Genomic DNA, 20,842 nt, shown 5'->3' with positions numbered 1-20,842 from the left:
AAGGGATAGAAAGGGCTTTGCAAGAACAAAAAAAGCAAACCGACAAAACCAACCCCCCAGGCAATGTCTGATTTACATCCTCTTAATAATAATAAAATAATAATAATAATAAAGGTGTACGAAAACAAAAGGACTCCAGGAAACCTTGGGATTAAAAGGAACACCCCAAACCCTAAACCGGTCAGTGATGTGAGAAGCTCAGGGCTTTTTTGGGAGGAGCAGGAAAACATTGGAGGAGAAAACTGAAGTGATGCCAACCAGCACCTTCCTCAGCGCTTCTCCCTGAACCCCACTGTGCAGCCACGGGGATGTGGGGCTGGATTTGGGGACATTCTGGCCACGTGCCACCCCTTGGCACTGAGACCTCATCCCCAGCAAGGTCCGTGGGCGAAATGAGGTTGGAACATTCCTCATCCTGAATCCCTCAGTTTTGGGGACACGGGGATTCAGGGAAGAGAACCAACCATGCACATGTTTTGGGAAGGATTCCTGCCCTTTCAACATTTCCAGGCAGCTCAGCAACACCCCCAGAATGGAGACCCACAGGGGGGCTCAGGGTTTAATTCCCCCCCACCTCCTCCCCAAAACCCCTTGGAATTCCATAATTCCATCTCTTTCCAGAGATGTGATCCCACTGCTCAGCCCCAGGGCAGCCACACGAGGATCTCCTGGAGCTGGGATCTGAAAGGAGTGGGGAGAAACGCCTCCCCCAAAAACACCACTGTCACTTTTCACATCACTCTGGTCACAGCTCAAAAGAGCACGGGAGGTGGCAAGGCCATCGTCTTGGACAGGTCAAAATAAACTCAGCATCATCATCATCATCATCATCATCATCATCATCATCATCAAAGCCCCCTCCCCCCCATCCCAAACAAGGCAAAAAAAAAAAAAAACCCAACAAAAAGGTTCATTTCTGGGTCTCAACGTTAAGAAACATAAAGTGTTAGACTGTACCTATTAATGCTCACTATTCCAACCATTTTTTTTCTTTTTAAAGTTTTACAAAATGAATTACCGTCACTTTTTAAACATTGTGTAAGAAGAAATGAGTGTGCACAACTCTACACTTTTCTAGCATTCTTGAACTAATTCACAAATGCGAGAAAATGGAAAAAAAACCAAACCATGGGAAAAAACAAACAAACAAAAAAAAGGAGGATGAATGTAGGTAGTTTGATGTTATAAACTATACAGGAATGAAGCGCTTGTTGCCACAGAAAGAACAGGGATGGGACCTTCCCCCTGTTCAATTTTGCGTGCTAAGAGGGTCATTTTTTATTCTTTTATTATAAACACTATTAAATTCCGACTGCGTTTTTGGTTTTTTTTTCTCCTTTATCTGAATATACAAGAACATTCATTATCAAATGTTCGTTATCATCAATACTACAAAGAACGAGACACAAATCGCAAGAAACAATGGAAAATGTTAATAAAGCTGAAAGAATCGTCGAGTTTTTTTTGTGATTTTTTTTTTAATTTTTATTTTTTTTGAGTTTCTGCAGGTTTTTTTTTTCGTTTGTGTTTTTTTTGTGGTTTTTTTTTTGTTTTGTTTTTTTTTTTTTTTGGTATCGAAGTCAGGTTTTTCTGGGCAGAAAAGAGAAATAATAATTAAAAAAAAAAAAGAGAAAAAAACCCCACCAACACTCGGGGCTGGAGCAGGGGAGGAGAATGGGGAGGAGAAACAAAACCCAAAAATTTAAAAAAAAAAAAAAAAAAAAAGGCAAAGAAAAAGGCAAGCGAGCAGCTACGCCAACACAAAGTGGAGGGACCAAGTGGGGAAGCCAGGAGGGGATTTGCACAGTACCGTGAGGAGCGAGGGGCGGCAGCGGGGCAGGGGCAGCCCGGCGTGGGCTGGCTCCAGCAGGTTTGGCTCATTCCCGGCTGCATTCCCGCAGGCACGGCGCTGCTGGGGCTCAGCAGGACAGGCCTGACCCAGCCCTGCGTCCCTGCAACGCTTTGCCAGGACAGGCTCACGGAAAATCAGCTGGAAGTGGAGGCAAGGCAGCGCTGAGGGAGGCCACGGGAAGAAGAGGAGGGAAGTGGGAAGTGCAGAGCTGGGGAAGGTGGGCAGCACCTCCCGACTGTCCTTGCAGGATAACAACCTTCTCCACGCTCTTACCACCCAACCCTGGGCCCCTCGTGCCACATCCTGCTCTGCCACAGGCTCCCCACTGCTGGCAGGGATGCAGAAGGAGCGGGAAGTGTCACTGCTGGACACACGACACCCCTGTGCTGCAAGGTGACAGCGTGCTGGAGCTGTAGCCACACCACCACCGTGCCCTGCAGGACCGGTGAAATGCTGCCACCTTTTCCCAGCAGAAGGGTGGAAGCATTTTTGGCAGAGCTCTGATTTTAAAGGGTTTCTGGTTAATGCTGCTCTGCGCTGGCAATTCCCATCTCGAGGCCGGCACGAGCAGGGTGGGCATGGACATTCAACAGCGTGAGGTGTCGATCCCAGGGGATCTATCACCAGGTGCCAGACATCCTGCACCCACAGCAGTCCCCACCACACCCAGGATCTTGATGTGGCCTCCTCGAGCCCACTGAAAGAACCGATGGCCAGAAGTCCCACCCTGGCACGAAGCTCAACCTGCTGCCCAGGGAAACTGGTGCTGCCTCTTCCTGCTCTTCCATGAAAGCCACATCCTCCCAGCACCAGCCTGAAGGGGCAGGATGAAGCCTCTCTTGCCAGCTGCCACTGCTCGTCCCAAGAGTGGACCAGAAAAGCTGGGCAGAAAGTCCCGTGAGTCCTTCCATGGCCACTGCCCAGGTAACTCCTGGGGTAAAACCAGCAGCTTCAGCACCCAGACATCCCCCAGTGGGGCAGCCACCCGTCCTACAGAGCAAACGTGTGCCATGAAGAGCTGCCAAAAGCACCCGAGACACTCAGCCCAGCACCTCCAGCCCCTGGCATTCTGCTGCCCATCCCTCACTGCTGCCTTGGCAGGGCTTTGGGAATGCAGGGGGTGGTACAAACCTCTGTGGGTGCTGCCTGAACTGGGGAACCCAGCTCCTCCTGTAAACAGGAGCCAACACCCCTTGGCACTGCCCTGAGCAGAACTCCACCACCAGCCTCTCCAGCCTCTGAGAGAACTGCTGGTGCCCCATCAGCCATCCATGCCTGATCCCACACAGCTCCGTGGAGGTGTTATCAGCAATGGCCGTTCCTCACCTGCCTCTGCCGCCCTTCCTTCCCTCCTCTTCTCCCCTCCAGCAACAGGCAGGCAGGAGAGCAGGGCTCCAGGGCTCATCCAGACCACAGCAGCCAGCAGGAGGGATGCTTGGCCGAGTAGGGCTGGCGCTGGAGGTTTCCCCAGGGCTGGCAATGGGACGGTACCTTTTGGAAGCGAGGGGGAGCACGCTGGCTCCTCCTACGTGCACGGGGGCTGTGCCACCTGCCCTGTCCCTGCAGCAGCCCAGGGACAGCTCAGCGGGGCAGGGCTGCGTGCGGGAAGCTGCAGAGATGAGGCAGGAGCAGATTCCCCACGGTGGCAATTCCCTACGAGAGGTAGCGTGAAAGGAAGGGGGGAAGGGGCTGCCTGCTAGGAGGGAGCGATACGTGACTGAGGTACACCTGTAGCCCCTCAGAAAGACACCCAGCATGAGGCTGTACACTGCTCTGGGGGTGGTTTGCGTGGTGGTGGTGGATTTTTGCTTTTCCTCCTTAAAATCCTTCTACCTTGGGTGGGAAGCAGGGAGGGGAAGGGAGCGGTGTTGTGGCGGTGGTGGGGAGGGGGAGAGCGGCTTCTACCCAGAAAAGAAAGGGAAGAGAGTATAAAGAAGTGTCCAGATTGGCTGAAAAAAGCATCCCGACGAAGAGAAGAGAAGAGAAGGAGTCTTCTTGTGTGTGCTGATTGGGTTCACCTCCAGTCTGACTGCTGCGGTGTTAGGAGAGGCCCCTCCTCTCCCGCCCCCGCCGGGGCCGGCTCAGCCAGGGATGCAATTTGCTGGGAGATCAGTTGGAGGTATCAGAGTGAACGCTGCCAGGGCCTTCTGTGGGGGAGGTCACCGACGATGGGGTAGTAGCGTCTTGCCAACCTCCATTAGCCTGAAGGGACACACAGAGACATCAGTCACCCGACGGCAAGGCACAGGCAGCCCTACACAAGGCACCCATCCACCTCACCTCCTCCCCGCTTCTCTCTCAGCTGGGATTGGTGTAGGAGGCAAAGATGTCCCCTCTGACTCCCCCATCCCACCCCAGACTACAGGGCTCCAGCAGGCTCCATCACAGAGCAAAAACATTTCTGCTGAAAACAGATTTTGATAAACTGCAAGTGCTCATGGAAAGTCCATCCCTAAAAAAACCCAACATATTTATCCAGAACCCCGAGCTCTGGTTGTTTGGGGTTTTTTAAGCTGATTACAACTTCCTGATTATAACTCTTCTTCATATGGAAGAAAGAAAATAACCAACACTTCAGAATCAGCAGCCTGAATGTTACCTGAACCTAAGTGCTGTGAATATGCAGACCAAGCAATAGGTCCCATGGAACTGCTGAGCTGTGCCGTGTCCCCCAGAAAGGCTCCACATCCCAGCCTCATCGAGGGAAACAGCCACAGCTCGACAGAGGTGCCAACACTATATCCCACCTGAGGGTTCATGCAGCAAACCATGGCAGACAACTTGTTTCTTCTCCTAAAAACAGATGCAGAGCCAAATTCTCCAGGCACTCCAGAGCTGAGCTACTGGAGGGCCCCGGCTGCCGCGGGCAGGAGCCGGCAGCGCACAGAAGCTGCTCCTCTGCCGCTGCCATCCCCTTCGGAGAGGAGCAGATGTCACACCCAACCTCCTCTGCTTGCTCTGACATTGATTCAGTGCTTGGCAAATTAATCCTTCCCAAGCACTGCCCAGGCTCCAGTTGGCAGCAGGCGCTGTCCCGCTTTAGACACGCCCGGGCTGCTTTGCCCACTCTGGCTGCCTGTCCCACTGCCTGCTGCACACCCCAGGGGGCTGAGGGTAGGAAAACTCCCCACCCCAATGACACCTGAGGTTTTAAGTTTTACTGTTCTGCTTTGGTGTGCAGCTTTTAGCTTAAGTGTTACTGGGATCTTTTCACAGGGTGGTGAAGACAAATCAATCCTATTCTAGCTGGAGACCGAAGGACAACCTCTTCAAACTCCAGGCCCAAAGCATAAGCAACGTGAGAAGAGGAGGGTGGGCAGGCAAGCAAGGAGGATGGAACTTCATAATTTGAAGCTATTAATTGGACAGTTAACTCCTGTATGCAAATGGACTAAAACTTATAAAAATGTGCAATCTTGTGACCAAGCCCTCTTTTGCTTCCATCTTGGCCATGACTGTGGTGCCGGTACTGCCAGGGTGTGGCCTTTGAAGGCACTTTAATAAATATCCACTTTATTCCTCTTAACTCCATCTAACCTCTATTCCAGCTCCTTAAGGCATCACTGAGGTGCTGCTGCCCAGCTCCTGCCTGCCTGAGAGGCTGTGCTGGGAGCAAGGAGCTGACAGGCACAAGAACCCACACTTCAGGAGATACACCACCTCACAGCGGGACACGCACAGAGCAAACAAGACCAGAGGTGTGTGCACACCCCTTGCTGTGCCCGTGTGCTCTACCACACGTGCAAGGCAGCAAGGGGGTTCAGGCAACAGCAAAGAAAACAGGAATCACGACCTCAGCTGGCTCACAGGTCAGCAAACCCCACTCTGCTCCACCTCGCGTGCAAGTGTGACACCAGACGATGCACGAGCATCACCAGCCCCGTGTGCCCCATTCCCACTGCCCCCACCAGCTCCCACCCACAGCCAGGCCCTGACCCCCCATCCCTGCGCTCCCCAAGAGGCAATATCCACCCTTACACATCTTGGACTGCTGCAAGAGGCAGCAATTACTGTAGATTATCAGCCCGACAATGACAGGCCGCGTAAAGAGAGACACAGAGCCAACTCCGCCGCCCCGAGACTGGCATATTCAAGTACACTTAGGACATTAATAGCAATTTACGTGCCATCAGTGAGAGAGAACCACAATAGCTGTGCTGGCAGCCTCTTATTACCAAGCCTGTTATTTGTTGGAGTTACAAGCTATAATCACAACAGAAACTTTCAAAACCCTTATCTTCCGTGACGCACCAAATCTATTTCAGAGCCGTAATTGCTATGTCACCGGAGAGTTTGCTGCTTAATGCACTCAGATGCCATTTAGTGTTTGCAGGGTCGTTACGGCGAGCAGGAGGGGGGAGAGCGGCGGGGGCCGTGCGGAGCAGGGCTCTGGCCCTATTGTGCTCAACTATTTTTAGAGAGGCTTTTGCCTGCCAGCCACCGAAGCGACCGAGCGGCGGCTTCACGTTCAGCACCCAAAATCCTTGGAAGGTACTGCAGATTGGGAATGAGCCTTCCCGTCCTTCAGGAATTTGTGTGGCTGAACACAACCTTGGTGGCGTCCAGTGGGAAGTTGAGGGAATGGTGGGGAGAAGCCAGTTGTGGTCTGGTAAGTTGTGGGTCAAGTGATAGAAAGGAGGACCCAAGGTTGGCTGTGACACCTTCACACCATCCTTTGGTATGGAAAAGTCCTCCATGAGGAGGTCGGATCCTTCCCCAGGCAGAGGACATGCAGGCCCCATCCCCACTCATCCTGGAGTTCATTCCATCGCTGCATGGACCAAGCCACATGTGGGATTCATCCAGTTCCATCCAGATGGCTCTACCTCTTCCAAGCAAGGAGATCCCCTGGGGTTTGACTGTAGTAAATCAGTTGGGATCTCCCTCAAAGACAAAAGAATCTTTTGAAGAGGCTGCTCCTCCTTGCAGAGCCCCTGCACATGGCTGTGACTTCTTCAGGAGGGGCCGATGCCAAAGACAGAGCAGTGGTCTCCAGGACACCTCTTCAGATGTCACCTTCTGGTGCCAGAGCACAGGCAAAGCCTTGGAGACTGTCCAAAAATGGAGCCCCAGTGAAAGACTGCTGAAACAGCTGGTTTTGATGCCCAGTTCCACAGGTCTCAGCATTTTTGTCACCTCCAGCAAGTCTGGCTGGCTCCCTGCCTGGGCCTCCTACATGGGGCTGGGAGATGACTTTCTGCCAATTTTTAAAGGCGCCTTCTGCTTAGCAAGGAGGCTGTCTCAGCGCCCCACCTCCTGTGACCAAATCCCTGTCCCACCAACAATGGCACAGGGCCTCCAAACACACCAGCTACCACCCAGTCTGACAGAGCAGCCTCAATGCCTTTTCAGACCTCTGAGCTTGTAAGAGCTTTTATCAGGGCCTCCTTACAATATGCACTGAAGGACTTATCACACAGCAGAGAATCCAGCCTGGTCAGGACATCCCTTCCCAAGGGTCATGGCCAGGCACCCCTGGCCATCAGAACACACCAAGGCATCCCGTATGGATGGAGCCTGTGCACTGAAGTCCTGCCAAACCAACTTCCATACCCCAGCTGGTGGTCATGAACATGAACCTAAACTTGACCATGATGGTGAACTGCAGCTGGCTGAGGAACAGAGCAACAACTTATTTCCCAAGGCTCAACTTTTTAGAACAAAAGATCTCAGGTCAAGTAAGGAGCTCTCAGCTTCTTCCTCTACCAATCCTTGCTCATGAGCGTGGATCCAAAATTCCCTGTCACACCTGCCACTGGCCACCACCATCCAGGTGACACACACACTGCTCTGTGAACAGGCACAGGTCTGCACAGCAGCAGTTTTAAATCAAAACCTTCACTTTCTGATGAACTTTAAGAACAACTCATAATTCTACACGTTTAAATCATCTGTAAATTAAATTAAGTCCAAAACCAAATTTCTGAAAGGGCTTTAAGATGACTACAGTTCACTCATTCATTAGCATATGGGGGAAGTAGAATACTTCTACTTCCATAGGCCAGTGGCAGGAAAGGTGATGTTCTGGGGTAGGACCCTCTAGAGGTCTGTGGCAATAAACACCCAACTTCTACTGGAACCCAGAAGAACCTGGGCTTTCCTAAATGCTTTGAAATCCCTGGTTTTGGAGGACCTCCTGGATACACATGTGGACCCCCCATGAACAAATACTGTCCAAACAGCCCAGACATTTAACAACCCTCACCTCATGGTGCAAAAACCTACAGCCTCAATGTTTGCTAGAAGGGCTCACACCCCAAACCTCCTGAAAGGAGAGGAGGTCCCTGCTTCTTCTCAGTGTGACCCAAGGCTGGGTATCCATAGGACAGCTCCTCTCCACCATCTCTCCACTGTCAGAGTGTCCTCATCCCTTGCTGGGACCGGTGCAGTCCCCACCTGTGAAGAAGAAGGCTCTGCTCTCCCCCTGCCTCAGCTGCGGGTCACAGCGCTGGCGATGGCTGGGACACTGCCCGTTATCCTGCTAATGATGCAGAACCGACTCCAGCCCTTCCTTCCTGGCAGAGCAGCCTGTCAGCCACAGCAGCAGAGCCTCGCAGGGAACTGGGCTTTGGGTAGATCCCTCTTCTCAGCTGTCACGACTTACACGCGTTTAAAAATTCATCCTCCATCAAGGAAGGCAAACCCCGAGCGTTGTCTCCCCTGCCAAGGTTTCCAGCAGTGGAGCCGGGCAACCTGCCGCTGACTTCCCGGTGCTGACGGGCTCCAGGGATGACTTCACCTCAGCCCCGTGCAGACATCGTTGTGACAGGGCTCTGGACTAGGTTTCGGCTCATCTCCTCCCAGCAGCTCGCGGGGACGCTCGGGTGATGTGGGGACGGCAGCTTTCCGTGTCACAATCAGCTCTGCTCCGCATTCTGCCGCCCCTCCTCGGCATGAAAGGGTTCAGGGAAAGGCAGGGAAGCCCTGCCTGTTGGAGACAGGCACCCTGCCTGCACTGAGGAGCTCCCCAGCACCAATGCTTCCAAAAGGGCAGCACACCTCAGGGTGGACAAACTGGGATCCATCAAGGATGGGAAAACATTAAGTGACAATCAGGCTGGAGCACACTGGCTGGGATGCAGGGGAAACAAACAGGCAATCTGGAAGATGCTTCCTAAACTGTCTGCTCAGCTCTGGACTCCCTGCCTCATTTCCCATGCCTACCACAGCTTTATGGGGAATTGAGTCACCCACACAGTGCAGTCCCTTTGCCAGACTGCCTCTCTCTTGACAACATCCAATATGGGTCAATTTGGGCTCTTGCTCTCCCTGAAAACCAGCCTGAGAAGACATCAAATGCCAAACATGCCAGGTCACCGTTTGGGACGCAAAGAGGGAACCACCAAGCCCCTGCCACTCTCGGTTCACCAGTTCTCATTGCTATTCATGGGAGCATTGGTTCTCCCACAGAGAACCACAGCCAGAAACACCAGCCCAGCTCCCCTTATCCTATTCAGCTTCTGAGTTTTCACTTTCTCTTCCTTCTCCTCTCCCCAGTCACCCCCTCCCTGCCTCAAAATCCCTGGCAGCAACTCTCCCCCTCAAATTTTGGCTTAACCCAGGCCACTGTTATTTTCCAAGCCAACTGCAACTGTAATCAGCTCAGCCTCCTTCCTTGGGGGTATTTTAATTTATACAAAAGTATCATCTCTTATCATGATCAGCCTGCGATTCATTTACTCTCCAAGTATTAAAAAGCCAGAAAGGGAATAAATTCAGCACACGGAGAAATTAATGCGGAACGATAGGCTCTTTCATGTGGCATTTCCAAGTGCCGTTTTTGCAAGGGGCTTATGTAATGAGACATAATTATCTGCACATGTTCAATTACATTACTTCACAAATCCTCCCTGCCTCTGCCTCCTGACGTCAAGCCGCCCACTAAGCCCCGGCGCCTGCAGGAGAGGGGAGCAGAGCCCCCCGTCCCAGGGCACCCCTCTCCTTGTGCCCTCTCTGCATACTGGTGGTGGCCGTCCTGCAAGATGGTCACACGCCAGGTGACAAATGGCCCAGCGCACTGAGAGTGATGGGACTGGCTGGTGATGGCACCGTGCTGGGGTCTCGGCTGCAGGACCACCATCCCACCCAGAGGATCATCACCTCTCTGACCAGTTCAAGACCACCCTATCTCAACCATCAGCGTCCCCATGTCCAGGGCCAGCTGCCCCCTCCTCTGTGCCACCCCAGACACCATTGCCACCACCCACTCAGCGCTCACAGCCTCCTTTTCCAGGCTGCCCTCCTCTCCCAGCTTGCTGTCACTGCCGCTGAGATGGCGGACGATTGATCTGAGAAATGAAGTTGGATTGCTGTCCCAAATCTACACTGGGTTCTCCTTGTGTGTGTCTGATCGATTTCCCCCTGTGCGACACAGCTTGTCGCTACGAATTTTCATGCTAGTCAGAACCCGCCAGCGCACCCAAGAACAAGGAGAAGATGCTCCAGAGACCGCCCTCCCCCTCGCATCCTCCCCCAGCCCGCTTGGGCGAGGTTTTCTTGGGTTGATGTTGGTTGGCTTTGTGGGTTTTTTCCCTCCTTTCATTCGCAACCGCCGTCGCCACCAACCCCGTCGCCGCTGCGCTCTCGGACCCTGGCCAGGGACGGGTTATTTTTAGCCGGACGCTCCAGGATGGTGCCACCGGGATGGAGCCACCTCTGGGCCGGGGCGTTTGCGGTGACATTCCCCACCATGGCTACGCGAGGTGTCACCTGTTTAGCAGCTCCTGTGTCGAGCGCGCGTGGCCGCAGGTGCCGGGCGAACGCTGATGGGCTGTGACAGTCCGAGACGCCAGCTGCCTGCACGCAGCCTGCCCCGCCGCCACTTTTTTTGTGGGCAAAGCTGCGCCGCTGGCGTGACCGATACAGAAGCGATAAACTAGGTGACCGTAAAAGCAAAGACAAGTCCTACTAAGTGGCATTCTGAGCCCTATGGCTTTGAAATAATTGGTAGTGAGAGAACAAAAATGAAAGGAAAAAAAAAACCAAAGACCCAGAACCCAAGCCCATTTTTTTTTCTTACACTGATGCCCTGCGGACTATACATCTGACTTGCCGCGAGTCCGTCACTGTATCCTCCTGTCTGGCTGATAACATGGCGAAGGGTATCCACCTAAACAGACCAACAACAACAAAGACACAAATTAGAGGGAAGGAAAGGTTAGTGGCCAAAGCTGCTTCCGTTCATCTTTGGCAAGATAAAAGCAAACAAACCAGAATAACAATGATCGTGGCCATCACCGTAATAAAAATAAAGGTACACATTTGAAGAGGGATAAAAGAGAACCGCAGCTGGTCTTGTGGAGAGAAATGAGCCAGAGGACCTCTCCTGTCTCCCTCACCGTCCCCTGCCTGCCCCAGCAGCCCTGTCACACTCTCCTTGGCCCCATGTCCTTTGACAAAAAGAGTGGGGAGGGACAACAGCATGACAGTGTGGGGTGGCATCTCCTGGAGCACGTCGTTGCAGCCATCTCCTCCATCTCCTCTACGGACCCACCTTCCTACCCCTACCCTGTTCCACCCTGACCCCAAGCACTGCTCACAGCAGCAGAAGGAGATTTTTGGAGTTGGATGAACGCCTCCACAGTGAAGGGCCCAGAAAGGAAATATACCTACCATGGCAGAGGCACCAGCAGCTCTCCTCTGGGTGCCCTGTTGCTGTCCCTCACACCCCCAGCCCAGCCCCAGCAGTGGCACACGTGGTGAGCACGTCTCACTGCCCACGGATGATGTGTGCTCCACGTCCAGCCTCATGGGGCAGCAGCCTCAGCTTTAGAGAGTTCTCCTTGCCCAATGCAGAAGTGTCAGAGTGGCTGTTGTCTCTCAGGACAGAACAGAGCCTCAGATGCCTGAGAGGGGACTCATGGCATATCTGGACATCGGATGGGAGGTGGGAGAGCTGAGTGAGATCATGGCTATTTTAAATTCTTTCTTTTTGCTCCAAGCATGGGTTGACATTTCAGCATTGCTGCTCAAAGCTCCCTTGCTCTCTCCTCCTGGCATGTACAGGGGTGGTGTGAGTGCCTGTGCTCTGGGGAGGTGGGGAGATGGTCAAGGGTGGCTTTTAATTGCAAAAAAAATTTTTTTAAAAAAATCTACATATTTCAACATTTAATGCCTTTCAGCAGACACCTAGCTTGGCATCAAAGGAGTAAGTGGAAGTCTTGAAAAACGAGACACCAGTCCAGACATCTGGCCCATTCCCTTGGAAGAATAAAGCAAGAAGAACCTAAACCTGAGCTGCTTTTGCTTGACTTTGTGCCTATTCTTCTACACCTTCTCTCCTCTTAGTATGACTATCAAGCCAGAGCCAAATGCATTCACAAAGTGTGGGCAAGTCTCCTCAAGACCATGGTTGTTGGTTTGGTTGGGTGTTTGGTTTTGGTTTCTTTTGGATTGTTTTTTTGTTTGTTTGTTTTTCTTTTTTTTTTTTTTTTTTGGTGGTTGCTCCTGTTGCCTTTTTATTTTTCTTTTTTTTTTTCTTTTTTTTGGTCGGTTGGTTTTTTTTGTTTGGTTTGCCTTTTTTTTAAGTGTTGGTTGGTTGATTTGTGCTGGTTGAGATTTGCTCTTTTCAGACGGGAGGGAGAAGTGCCAATACAATCAAAGGCTCCTCCAACACTAATGCATTCACTGGCAGTACATCGGATGGGTCCCTACCTGTGACTGCACGTTGGCTCCAACCTGGGCCCCTTGGTAAGAATCCCCATTGAGAGACTGCACGCTCATGAACAAATCTCCAGAGTTTGACATGTTAAAAGAACTGGAAGAACCTGGAAAGGAAAGAGTGAGGCACCTGAATCACAGAAAGGAAAAAGATCCACCCCATGACTCTCAGCCAAGAGGAAGGAACAACATGCAAAGCAACCACAAAAACAAAACACACAGTCAGGTTAGTAGTATGAAGAACAGAGCAAGCAAAAAAAAAAAAAAAAAAAAAAAAAGGATGCACTCTTGAGGTTATTCAAAGCCACATGTTGTTACAGCTCAATGCCAAGAACATTCTTCAACAGCTCCTCAGCTGGAGGAAGGATTCTTCATGCTTTTGACTGAGACAAACAAAGCACAGCCTGGAGGACTCAGACAGCATCAGAATCCTTCAGACAGCTCTGAAGGATCTCGTTGTTGGAGGTGTCCACCCAGCAGACTGCACTGGAGACCAGAATTACCCAGACAAGCTCTGCTATCAAGAGCAGAAGCCTTTGCAGCAGGTGAACCAAGCCCATGCTGAGAAGCTCAGACAGGGTGGGTAATTCTAGCCCATACTGCTCCCTGCAGGGTGAGACATCCAGAGCCCATCCAGCCCCATGGCTGGAGCTTTGGCTGAGCCATGTGGGGCTCTGTGAGGGAGCAGTGCATGGGGTTTGCCTTCAGGACATCAGGAACCCATCACTGGTGGGAACTGCAGAGCACCAGGAGCAAAGGCTCACAAAAATGTGAAGGCACCTGGGTTAGACTCCCAGTGCCCATCACGCTGGCAAATCTTTCATTGTGATGGCCCATGAGAGAACACAAGGGTGTCACAGCCCTCCTGGGCCAGCTGCCCCAGAAGAACAAGCTCTTGTAAGCAAATTCCCCACTGCATGCACCAGCCGTCAATGTTATGCTAAAAAATTGTAACAGTGAAGACAACTGGGTGGGATCAAGAGAAAAAAAAAATCACAAATGAAAAGAAAAAATAAATCCTGCCTTTGCAGAAATGAAAGTTTTATGCTTTCAGCTTTGAGATATCTGAGCACTTCCTCAACCACTGAACAGAAGAAACAAACCCATCATGTAACTGTAAGGCAGGGAAGGCAGCAAGGGGGTTAAAAATAAATAAAAAGGTTTTATGGGATTATTTCAGAATTTATCGTGCAGATCAGCGCGTTAAGTGTGAGACAGCTCAACGTGCAAGGTTTAGTTATACATGATGTTAGCCTTGGAAAGGAGAGACTTCAGGGGCCCAGGTCAGCTATGCTTTCAGCTCCAGTCCCAAATATATACTCTCATCATCTACACTGCCATTTCCAGCTTGGAAGACTGGCAACCACAGTCCTGGTGGAATTGCCCAACTATGGCTCATGCGTATGCTCTGGGAAATGCCTGGCAATCCCCCTCCCCTAGACAGGGAATAAACAGGGACAGACCCCAGTTGCGCCCTGGAGGTGGACCAGGAAGGCTCCTTGAAGAAGTCACATCTGACACAGGTCAGGGAGCAGGTGGGAGGAAGCTGGAGGCTTCATGTTCACTACATTCTCTGCTGCTATCTTAGTGACCAGCTCTTTTGTCAGGTGCTGGCAGTTCTCAGAATCCAAGGAAAGCAGAAACATCACTGCTAGATACAGCACCCAAGACAGTCAAGAGAAAGACTCATCTTGAGCACAGCGAGTCTTGGATCAGGACCCTCCCACTGGTGCTCTGTGAAGCCAGGAATAGCTCATTGTCTGTGCTCACTGTCAACCTGCCCAGCCTGTTCCAGAGAGCAATCCCATGGTGCTGTGTAAAATAACTGGGACTAGTCAGGAGGCAGCTGTAACCATCACCTCCTCTGCTCAGCTGGCAAAGGGCTCCTGTCACTTCCCGACCTCCCAGGTTACTTGCCATTTTAAAGGCAAGAAACCTAGAGAAATGAGCTGGCAGACTGGGGCCAGCCCATTCTGACAGTGCTCAACTTTAAGTGTGAAGATGGGCACGTTTCACACACACAAAGATGCTTCCGACCCTGTTTTCTGAGTGATTGCCTCGTAAAAACAGAGGGCAGTAACACAGCTTTGTCCTCCCACAGTGGCTGAGAATCAAAGGACTCTGCAGCTACCCCTCAAAAGAAGCAGAGAATATTTCCCTCCTCTTTTGAGGTGAGCAGAAATCTTTGAGATCACACAAATGATCAGTGGCAGAGCTGGAGAGAGGACTCTGGAATCCCTAAGCACCTGGCATGGCACTGCTATCTCTCTGCCCCCAGCTGAGCAACATTTCATCCCACCTTCCCCTACCAAAAGAAAATTACAACAACAGTAACAAATAAAAATGCCATAAACTTAACTGATATTTTATTGAAACTTAACAAAGCTGCCCATAAAATTGAGACTGGGAGGGAGGAAATAAAAACAAACAAACAGCCACAAACTCTAGTTCTGAAGAGCGACGGTGTCTCGGAAATCATGAGGAGCGCTGGAAATGTCACTTACAAGATATACACTGCTATTGGCAAGGAGTGTTTTTACAATATATGTGCATATCTAAACGGTAAATATGTCTTGCTGCTGATGTGGATGCAGAGATAAATATGCGCATACCAATGGCCCCGCATGTATGGATGCATTTGGATCAGAGCTGTAATTGCGCTGCTGCTTCAGCACTCGGCTGGCTGCGCACTCACCACGCCCCAAAATCACAGCAGCCCCAAGTCTGACACACAGCTAAGAGGGGCTGATGCACCCAGCTGGGAGAGGGGTGTGAAGAGCCCTGAAAATTTAGACTCCACAGAGATCCAGGAATACAAGTCAAGTCCTTCCACTAAAGGAGGTCCCATTGTAAATCTAACCTGCCCCTCTGAAAGGTTCTTTTCCTGAATGCACCACAGGCTTTTTTGGTGGTCTGGGGCTCCTCAGGAACTGAGGTTGTGAATGAGAGAAGCTCATCTTTGAGCCTGTGAGCCCAGGAGGAAAGCACTCTGATCTTGGCACGGGAAGTCTCTGGAATTATTGTGGGTAGATAAAAAAACTTATCAGAAAACCCACAACTTGCAGCAGTGTGGAAGAGTGTCTCATCTTCAGCATACAGAAATCTTTTTTAAAACCAAGACCAATCCCCAGTATTCCTTGGTTTTGAGTTTCTATCAGGGCAGCACCTGCTTTAGGAAGAATGCTGGAAATGTTTGCGCAAACTCTGGCAGCCAAATCTTGCCCTGGGTGAAAGCCTACATCAAAACAATGCCTTCTAAGAGATTTCTTCCATCCCTAACACCTCTGATGAGCAAAGCCCACCTCAAATTTGCCTCCATTTCAAAAATCTTCACAAACTTGACTGCTGGTATTTCTTGCACCACTTTTCCAGCTCTTCAGAGAGCTTCTTCTCCAGCTTCTCAGATGTCTTCTGTGTTCTGACAGTGTCCACTTCCACCTCCAATTTTTCAGGACCTCTAGTAAGTACTTTTCTCTAAATACCTGACAATTCAAATGGTACCACGAATAAACAAACAGGGTAATGGTGTTCACTGGAGCTGAAATCAAGCCATCCTTATCTGCTGCCTCATTCCACCTACCACCAGCAAGAGAGATCCAGCACACTGAGCCTCTGTAGTGACTTTGGCCACGTCTACAAGATTCCTGGTTGAAGTCAGCAGCAATGACACACACGCATTGAGAGCACAAGATTTATACTTCCAGTGACTTTTTGTGGCCAAAAAGGAGGGAAGAATGTGGTGATGAACTATGTAGCTCCTTAGCAGGTCCAAAAGCCAGGGATGATCCAGTAGGACATTTGTTCTTTTTCACTTGCCAAACACTGAGGACAGTGAAGGCATGACCAGAACAGTCTCTGCTGAAGCAGAGTCCTCTCCAGTGGTATGTTCTGGACACAAATGCAGGAAGGCAGAGAAGACACCTGCGCCCGATGAAGTACATTTCCAGGCAGCAGCTTCACAAGAAGATTTTTACAAAACAAAAGGATGAGCAGGTAAAAAAAAACAACAGCTCAGAACAATTTTGGCTGCTCTGCATTCAAGATTTCACTGGATGCTATCACCTGTGTGCGGCCCTTGAGGACTCTAGCTGGCAAAAAGGTCTGCCCACATAACACAGCTTTCATTTGCCATGTGGTTTCTGTGCTGAGATTGTCCAGGAAATCAAAGTGAGGATGGGGAGTTGTTAGCCCAAACGAGCCAGACTTCTCAGCTTATTTGAACATCTGGCCAATAAAGCCCAACCGCGCGTACTCCGGATGAAAAGGTGTTTGACATTCAGGCCTGGGTGACTGAGGATGGGGGACCCTGCTCTGAACGTGCCAGATGGGCAGACAGATGCAATCCTTGCCCTTGTCAATGTGTGGCCAATCTCTTTGACTGACTGTAGCCATTCACCAATCTCCAGTACCATGGGCATCAATGAGAGAACAGATGGGCCTGCGCAGCCACAGCAGAAATGAATTTAGCTCCTGTCCCAGGTCCCACTGCATCCAGTTCCACCTCCTCTTCCAGGGACTGCACTGCTGGTCATTTCTTTCTCATGACCTGCCTCTGCTTACTTTCTTTCCACATGCCCTATAATGTATTTAAACCAGGAAGTCCTACAAATTCCTAGGATAGAAACTCCTATCTTTGTTCAGGCTCCTGCCTCACCAAACTCTCAGCCAATGATCTGGGAACAGAAAGAAGTCCACAGTGCAAAAGGAGAGGCATTGGCCATCTTAGTTCTTCACCTCTTCATTGGCTTCCATGATCCTCCCTGGAGAATTCAGCACATCTGATGGCTCATGGTCCTGGACACAATTGTCCCAATCTTTCTGACAGGTATTTCAGACCTAGCATGTCCAGGTGTGCTTCTTGCTGCTGGGACCTACAGGACAACCTGAAGCAGGGGAGATCACATGGTGCCCTCAGGAAGTGTCTTTGTCCCAAAATGTGACAATGCAGGGATGCTTGACTGAGCTGTTACATCTGTGTAGATCAGCTGGGAGGATCTCAACTGTCAGGAGATAAAAATCCCATGCAATTCCAGCTGTCTTCTCAGGAGAGGACCTACAAGGACACCCAAACCCACCACCTCTGCAAGCTGACCCAGAGCAACCGGGGCCTCCCTGCTGCTCTGCCACTGTTGCAGCATTCCAGGCAGGGTGTGGGACCTGGGCCAGGTTAGGAACACTTTATTTCTAAGCAGAAGAAGGATCTCTGTGGCCTGCAAGCTCCCCTTGCACTGCTTTAGCACCGCTGACACTTCAGACATGTGAAAAGAGGTCAATGACTCCAGACTGCAGGCAAGTGAGCCACAAAGAGGACCCAGGAGCTCAAGTTTTCCCTGTTAATAACAGGACTGTTTGTCCTTTCCTGAAAGCGCAGTGTTATCCAGGGATTATCTCAGCTGCTTACTGCAGGGCACCAGCCAATTTATCTCTGAAACAACCGTGTTAGTGCCTGTGGGGAAGGCGAGGAAACAGCCTTGCTCTGGAGCACTATTTAACAGGTCAGGCACTGAGGAAATGCTTTTTCTCCTCTTTGCAGCACAGATCCAAACCCACTCAGGCACTCTGAAGCTGTTCCCTTGCTATTCCAGACCTTTGGATCTGACTCCAGCTGAAGAGAGAGGAAAAGAAGGAAAGCTGCATTTCTTTGGTCCAGACTGATGTGGACTGCAGGACAGCATCACAGGCAGCAGGTCTCTCCCCTGACACACACAATTCTTCTCTTTCCAGCAGAATTCCCTCCAGCCTTTTCTATAGGGGGGTGTTAACATCAGGAAAGCCCACCTGACCAGGTATTTTGTGTGAGCTCTTTGGACAGAAATACATTTTTGAAAATGCAGTTAAATCTTCATCAGCTGAGATAACGAGAGGGAACAAAAGTCCCCAAATCAAAAAGAATTAAACAAAACTCCAGCAAACTGTCTCTGCAGAGCTCTGCTGCACCCACCTAAGCCCTCAGAGCACCCGAGCCAGAGCAGACAGCCCTAGGTGAGGAAGAGGTGGGAGAGATTGTCCTGGCCAGAGACCCATGTCACTGCTTCCTCCCTTTGTTTGACCCCTGGCTCTCCACCTTCCACTCAAATCCTCCAGAGTCAGGGGTGTTTCTGGCATGTGATTCCTCTGGTACCTACAGAAGCAGGGTTGTGCTCACTACAGAAGTATGTCCTGATGGCAGGCAGCATCTGCATGGCCTGTGTAACATCCTGCTGCCCACCATCCTCTTTGCTCCCTTCCTGCCCCTCTGATACCATCAAGCATCACATTCCCAGGGAAGGGCACCATGAGCAGACTCTCAGCTCAAAGGCTCAAGAGTGGCACATTCCCACTTTCCCTCCCACCCCTAAAAAGAAAACAGGCACACAGATATTTGCATGGATTACAAAGTATATGGCACCCATGAAGTTATTTTTTTTTCTCTCCTTGTAAACAATCCCAATTTTCCATTGCTCTTGGATCAGCAGCCCCTGGTCATTTTTGGGTTGGCCAACCTTGCAGCAGGCACCAGGCATGAACTGAGCATCGTTCTCTAGCAGAGGAGTTGAAATCTGGGCAAAGTGCTCTGTGCCTTTGACTCTCAAAACAAACAAATGGAAACCACAGCAAATGGGAAGGAAAAGGGGAAAGGGAAGGGAAGGACCCATGAATTTCTCTGGATTGCACTGACACAAAGGGAAAATAAAATTCACACAGAGCGCATTCTTGCAGGTGATCCAGACACTGTCATGTAAGCAATCAAAGAGATAACCACAGGAAAATCAAAGGACAAAAATTCACCCAAAACAACCCCCAAAATGGCATGAGCTAGGACATCTCAGAAATGCTGGGGTTTGTCCATTAGGATCACTCATGCTTTCAGCCCCAGTGAAATAAAATCATGACACAATAACTTTTCTATTACTTTTTTTTCTCCCCCCCAAAGTGCAAGCAATCTGAGCAACGCTTCGTGGTCCACTTTTCTGGTTTTGTGTTTACCATCCATGCATATAACCCCCACCACAGCACCACCAGTCACATGGTCTGATCACATCTTTTTTTCCAACAAAAAGCAGAACAGGAAAGGGGAAGAGGGAAAAAAAGGAGAAAATAGGGAGAAAAAAAGCAAAGAAAATAAAGCAACTCGCCTCCCCAAAAAAACCATCAAATCAAACCTGTTTCCCTCTTAAGTTTTGTTTTTTTTTAAGACCACGAAAGTGAGCAAACCAGACCCAGAGAATAAAAGCTGAAATAACCAAAAGGAGAAAACAAGAGAGAGACTAGAGGGAGAGGGGAGAACAAACAAAAACCCGAACACTAACAACCCAAAAGAAAAGAAAAATAAAAACTAACCAGCTGAATTGGGAGTTGAGGGTGAGTTAGCCTGGCTTCCATGGGCTGACACATTGGTAGCCGTGACAGCCGTTTTGGCAGCATAAATATTGGCTTCCTCTTGAAATTTACCTATGTTCTTCTTGTACCGGATTCTCTTATTTCCAAACCAGTTTGATACCTAGAGCGAGTTCAAGAGAAGACAAGGACAAGTTAAGGTTTCAGCTCTGCCAAGTGTAGCTGGGTGAGGAAGGTCGATTAGTTCAGGTTAAGCAGTGCAGATTCTTTTTCCCCAGGTTTTTCTAGCACCTTCCACTTGTGTGTGCCCCACGAAAGGTGGTGGGAACCCCTTGGGAGCACTGGGTTTGTGTGGGTGTAGCTGGTTCTGCTATAGATGGGATGCTCCACAAGAATCACTAGACCCACCTCACAAAAATCTTAAAATGGATTAAAAAAAACCACGACAAAGTCAAATGACCCCACAGTTGCACAATTTGAGAACAGGTAGGTGACATTTTTATTTGGCTCCTCCTCAGTATCTCTTTGATGCCCTGATTACCCTGATTACCAGCATGGCTTTGAGGGAGAACACTCAGAGAATCGACTGGAGCCTGGCTGACACACAAAATTGCCTCAGTATCAGCAAAGCTCTCTTTTGATCCATCTGAGGGGAATCAGGGCACAAAGCCAGAAGTGGATGCTCTTTGTCCAGCCGAGCTCGGCTTTGCAAGGTTCAGCACGAGCCACTGCATGAACCAGGAACTTCAGGGGAAGGATGGAGAAGGAGCACAGGATTTCTCCTAAAACCTAACTTTGGTCCTAGGAAAGAAGTGTGTGCCTTGGGAAGGGATGGAAGGTGTTTCCAGTGTGTTTGCCCAGAGACATGCTGATGATATTCCTGTTTACTCGTGGGCACTGTCTCACACTGAACCATTTCAGAGAAGGCATGGGAAAGATTCAACCCTACAGCACGAGAAGCAGCTCTCAGCCTCTTCTTCATCAGCACTGAACACAGAGAATCAGGGTAATGTC

At 50.3% G+C, this 20,842-nt stretch overlaps 1 protein-coding gene across 2 annotated transcripts in view; it reads right to left on the bottom strand.

The window, feature by feature from the left end:
• Positions 1-1,317: 1,317 nt before the first annotated feature.
• Positions 1,318-20,842, bottom strand: part of PBX1 (PBX homeobox 1) — a 127,899-nt gene continuing 108,374 nt past the window's right edge. The window contains exons 6-9 of one of the 2 annotated variants that reach the window (XM_077785259.2): positions 19,832-19,991; positions 12,506-12,618; positions 10,872-10,961; positions 1,318-4,054 (exon numbers count right to left, since the gene is read on the bottom strand). In XM_077785259.2, coding sequence (XP_077641385.1) covers positions 3,962-4,054; positions 10,872-10,961; positions 12,506-12,618; positions 19,832-19,991 — 456 coding nt within the window. In that variant the 3' untranslated portion in view covers positions 1,318-3,961. The remainder of the gene's footprint in view (positions 4,055-10,871; positions 10,962-12,505; positions 12,619-19,831; positions 19,992-20,842) is intronic. The other variant, XM_077785260.2, reaches the window with a different exon arrangement.

This window comes from Lonchura striata, chromosome 8 (genome assembly GCF_050655825.1).
Source record: "Lonchura striata isolate lonStrDom1 chromosome 8, ASM5065582v1, whole genome shotgun sequence".
NCBI classification, from domain to species: Eukaryota; Metazoa; Chordata; class Aves; order Passeriformes; family Estrildidae; genus Lonchura; species Lonchura striata.
The sequence above is the reverse complement of the archived record's forward strand: the minus strand, read 5'-3'. Positions and strand labels throughout refer to the sequence as shown.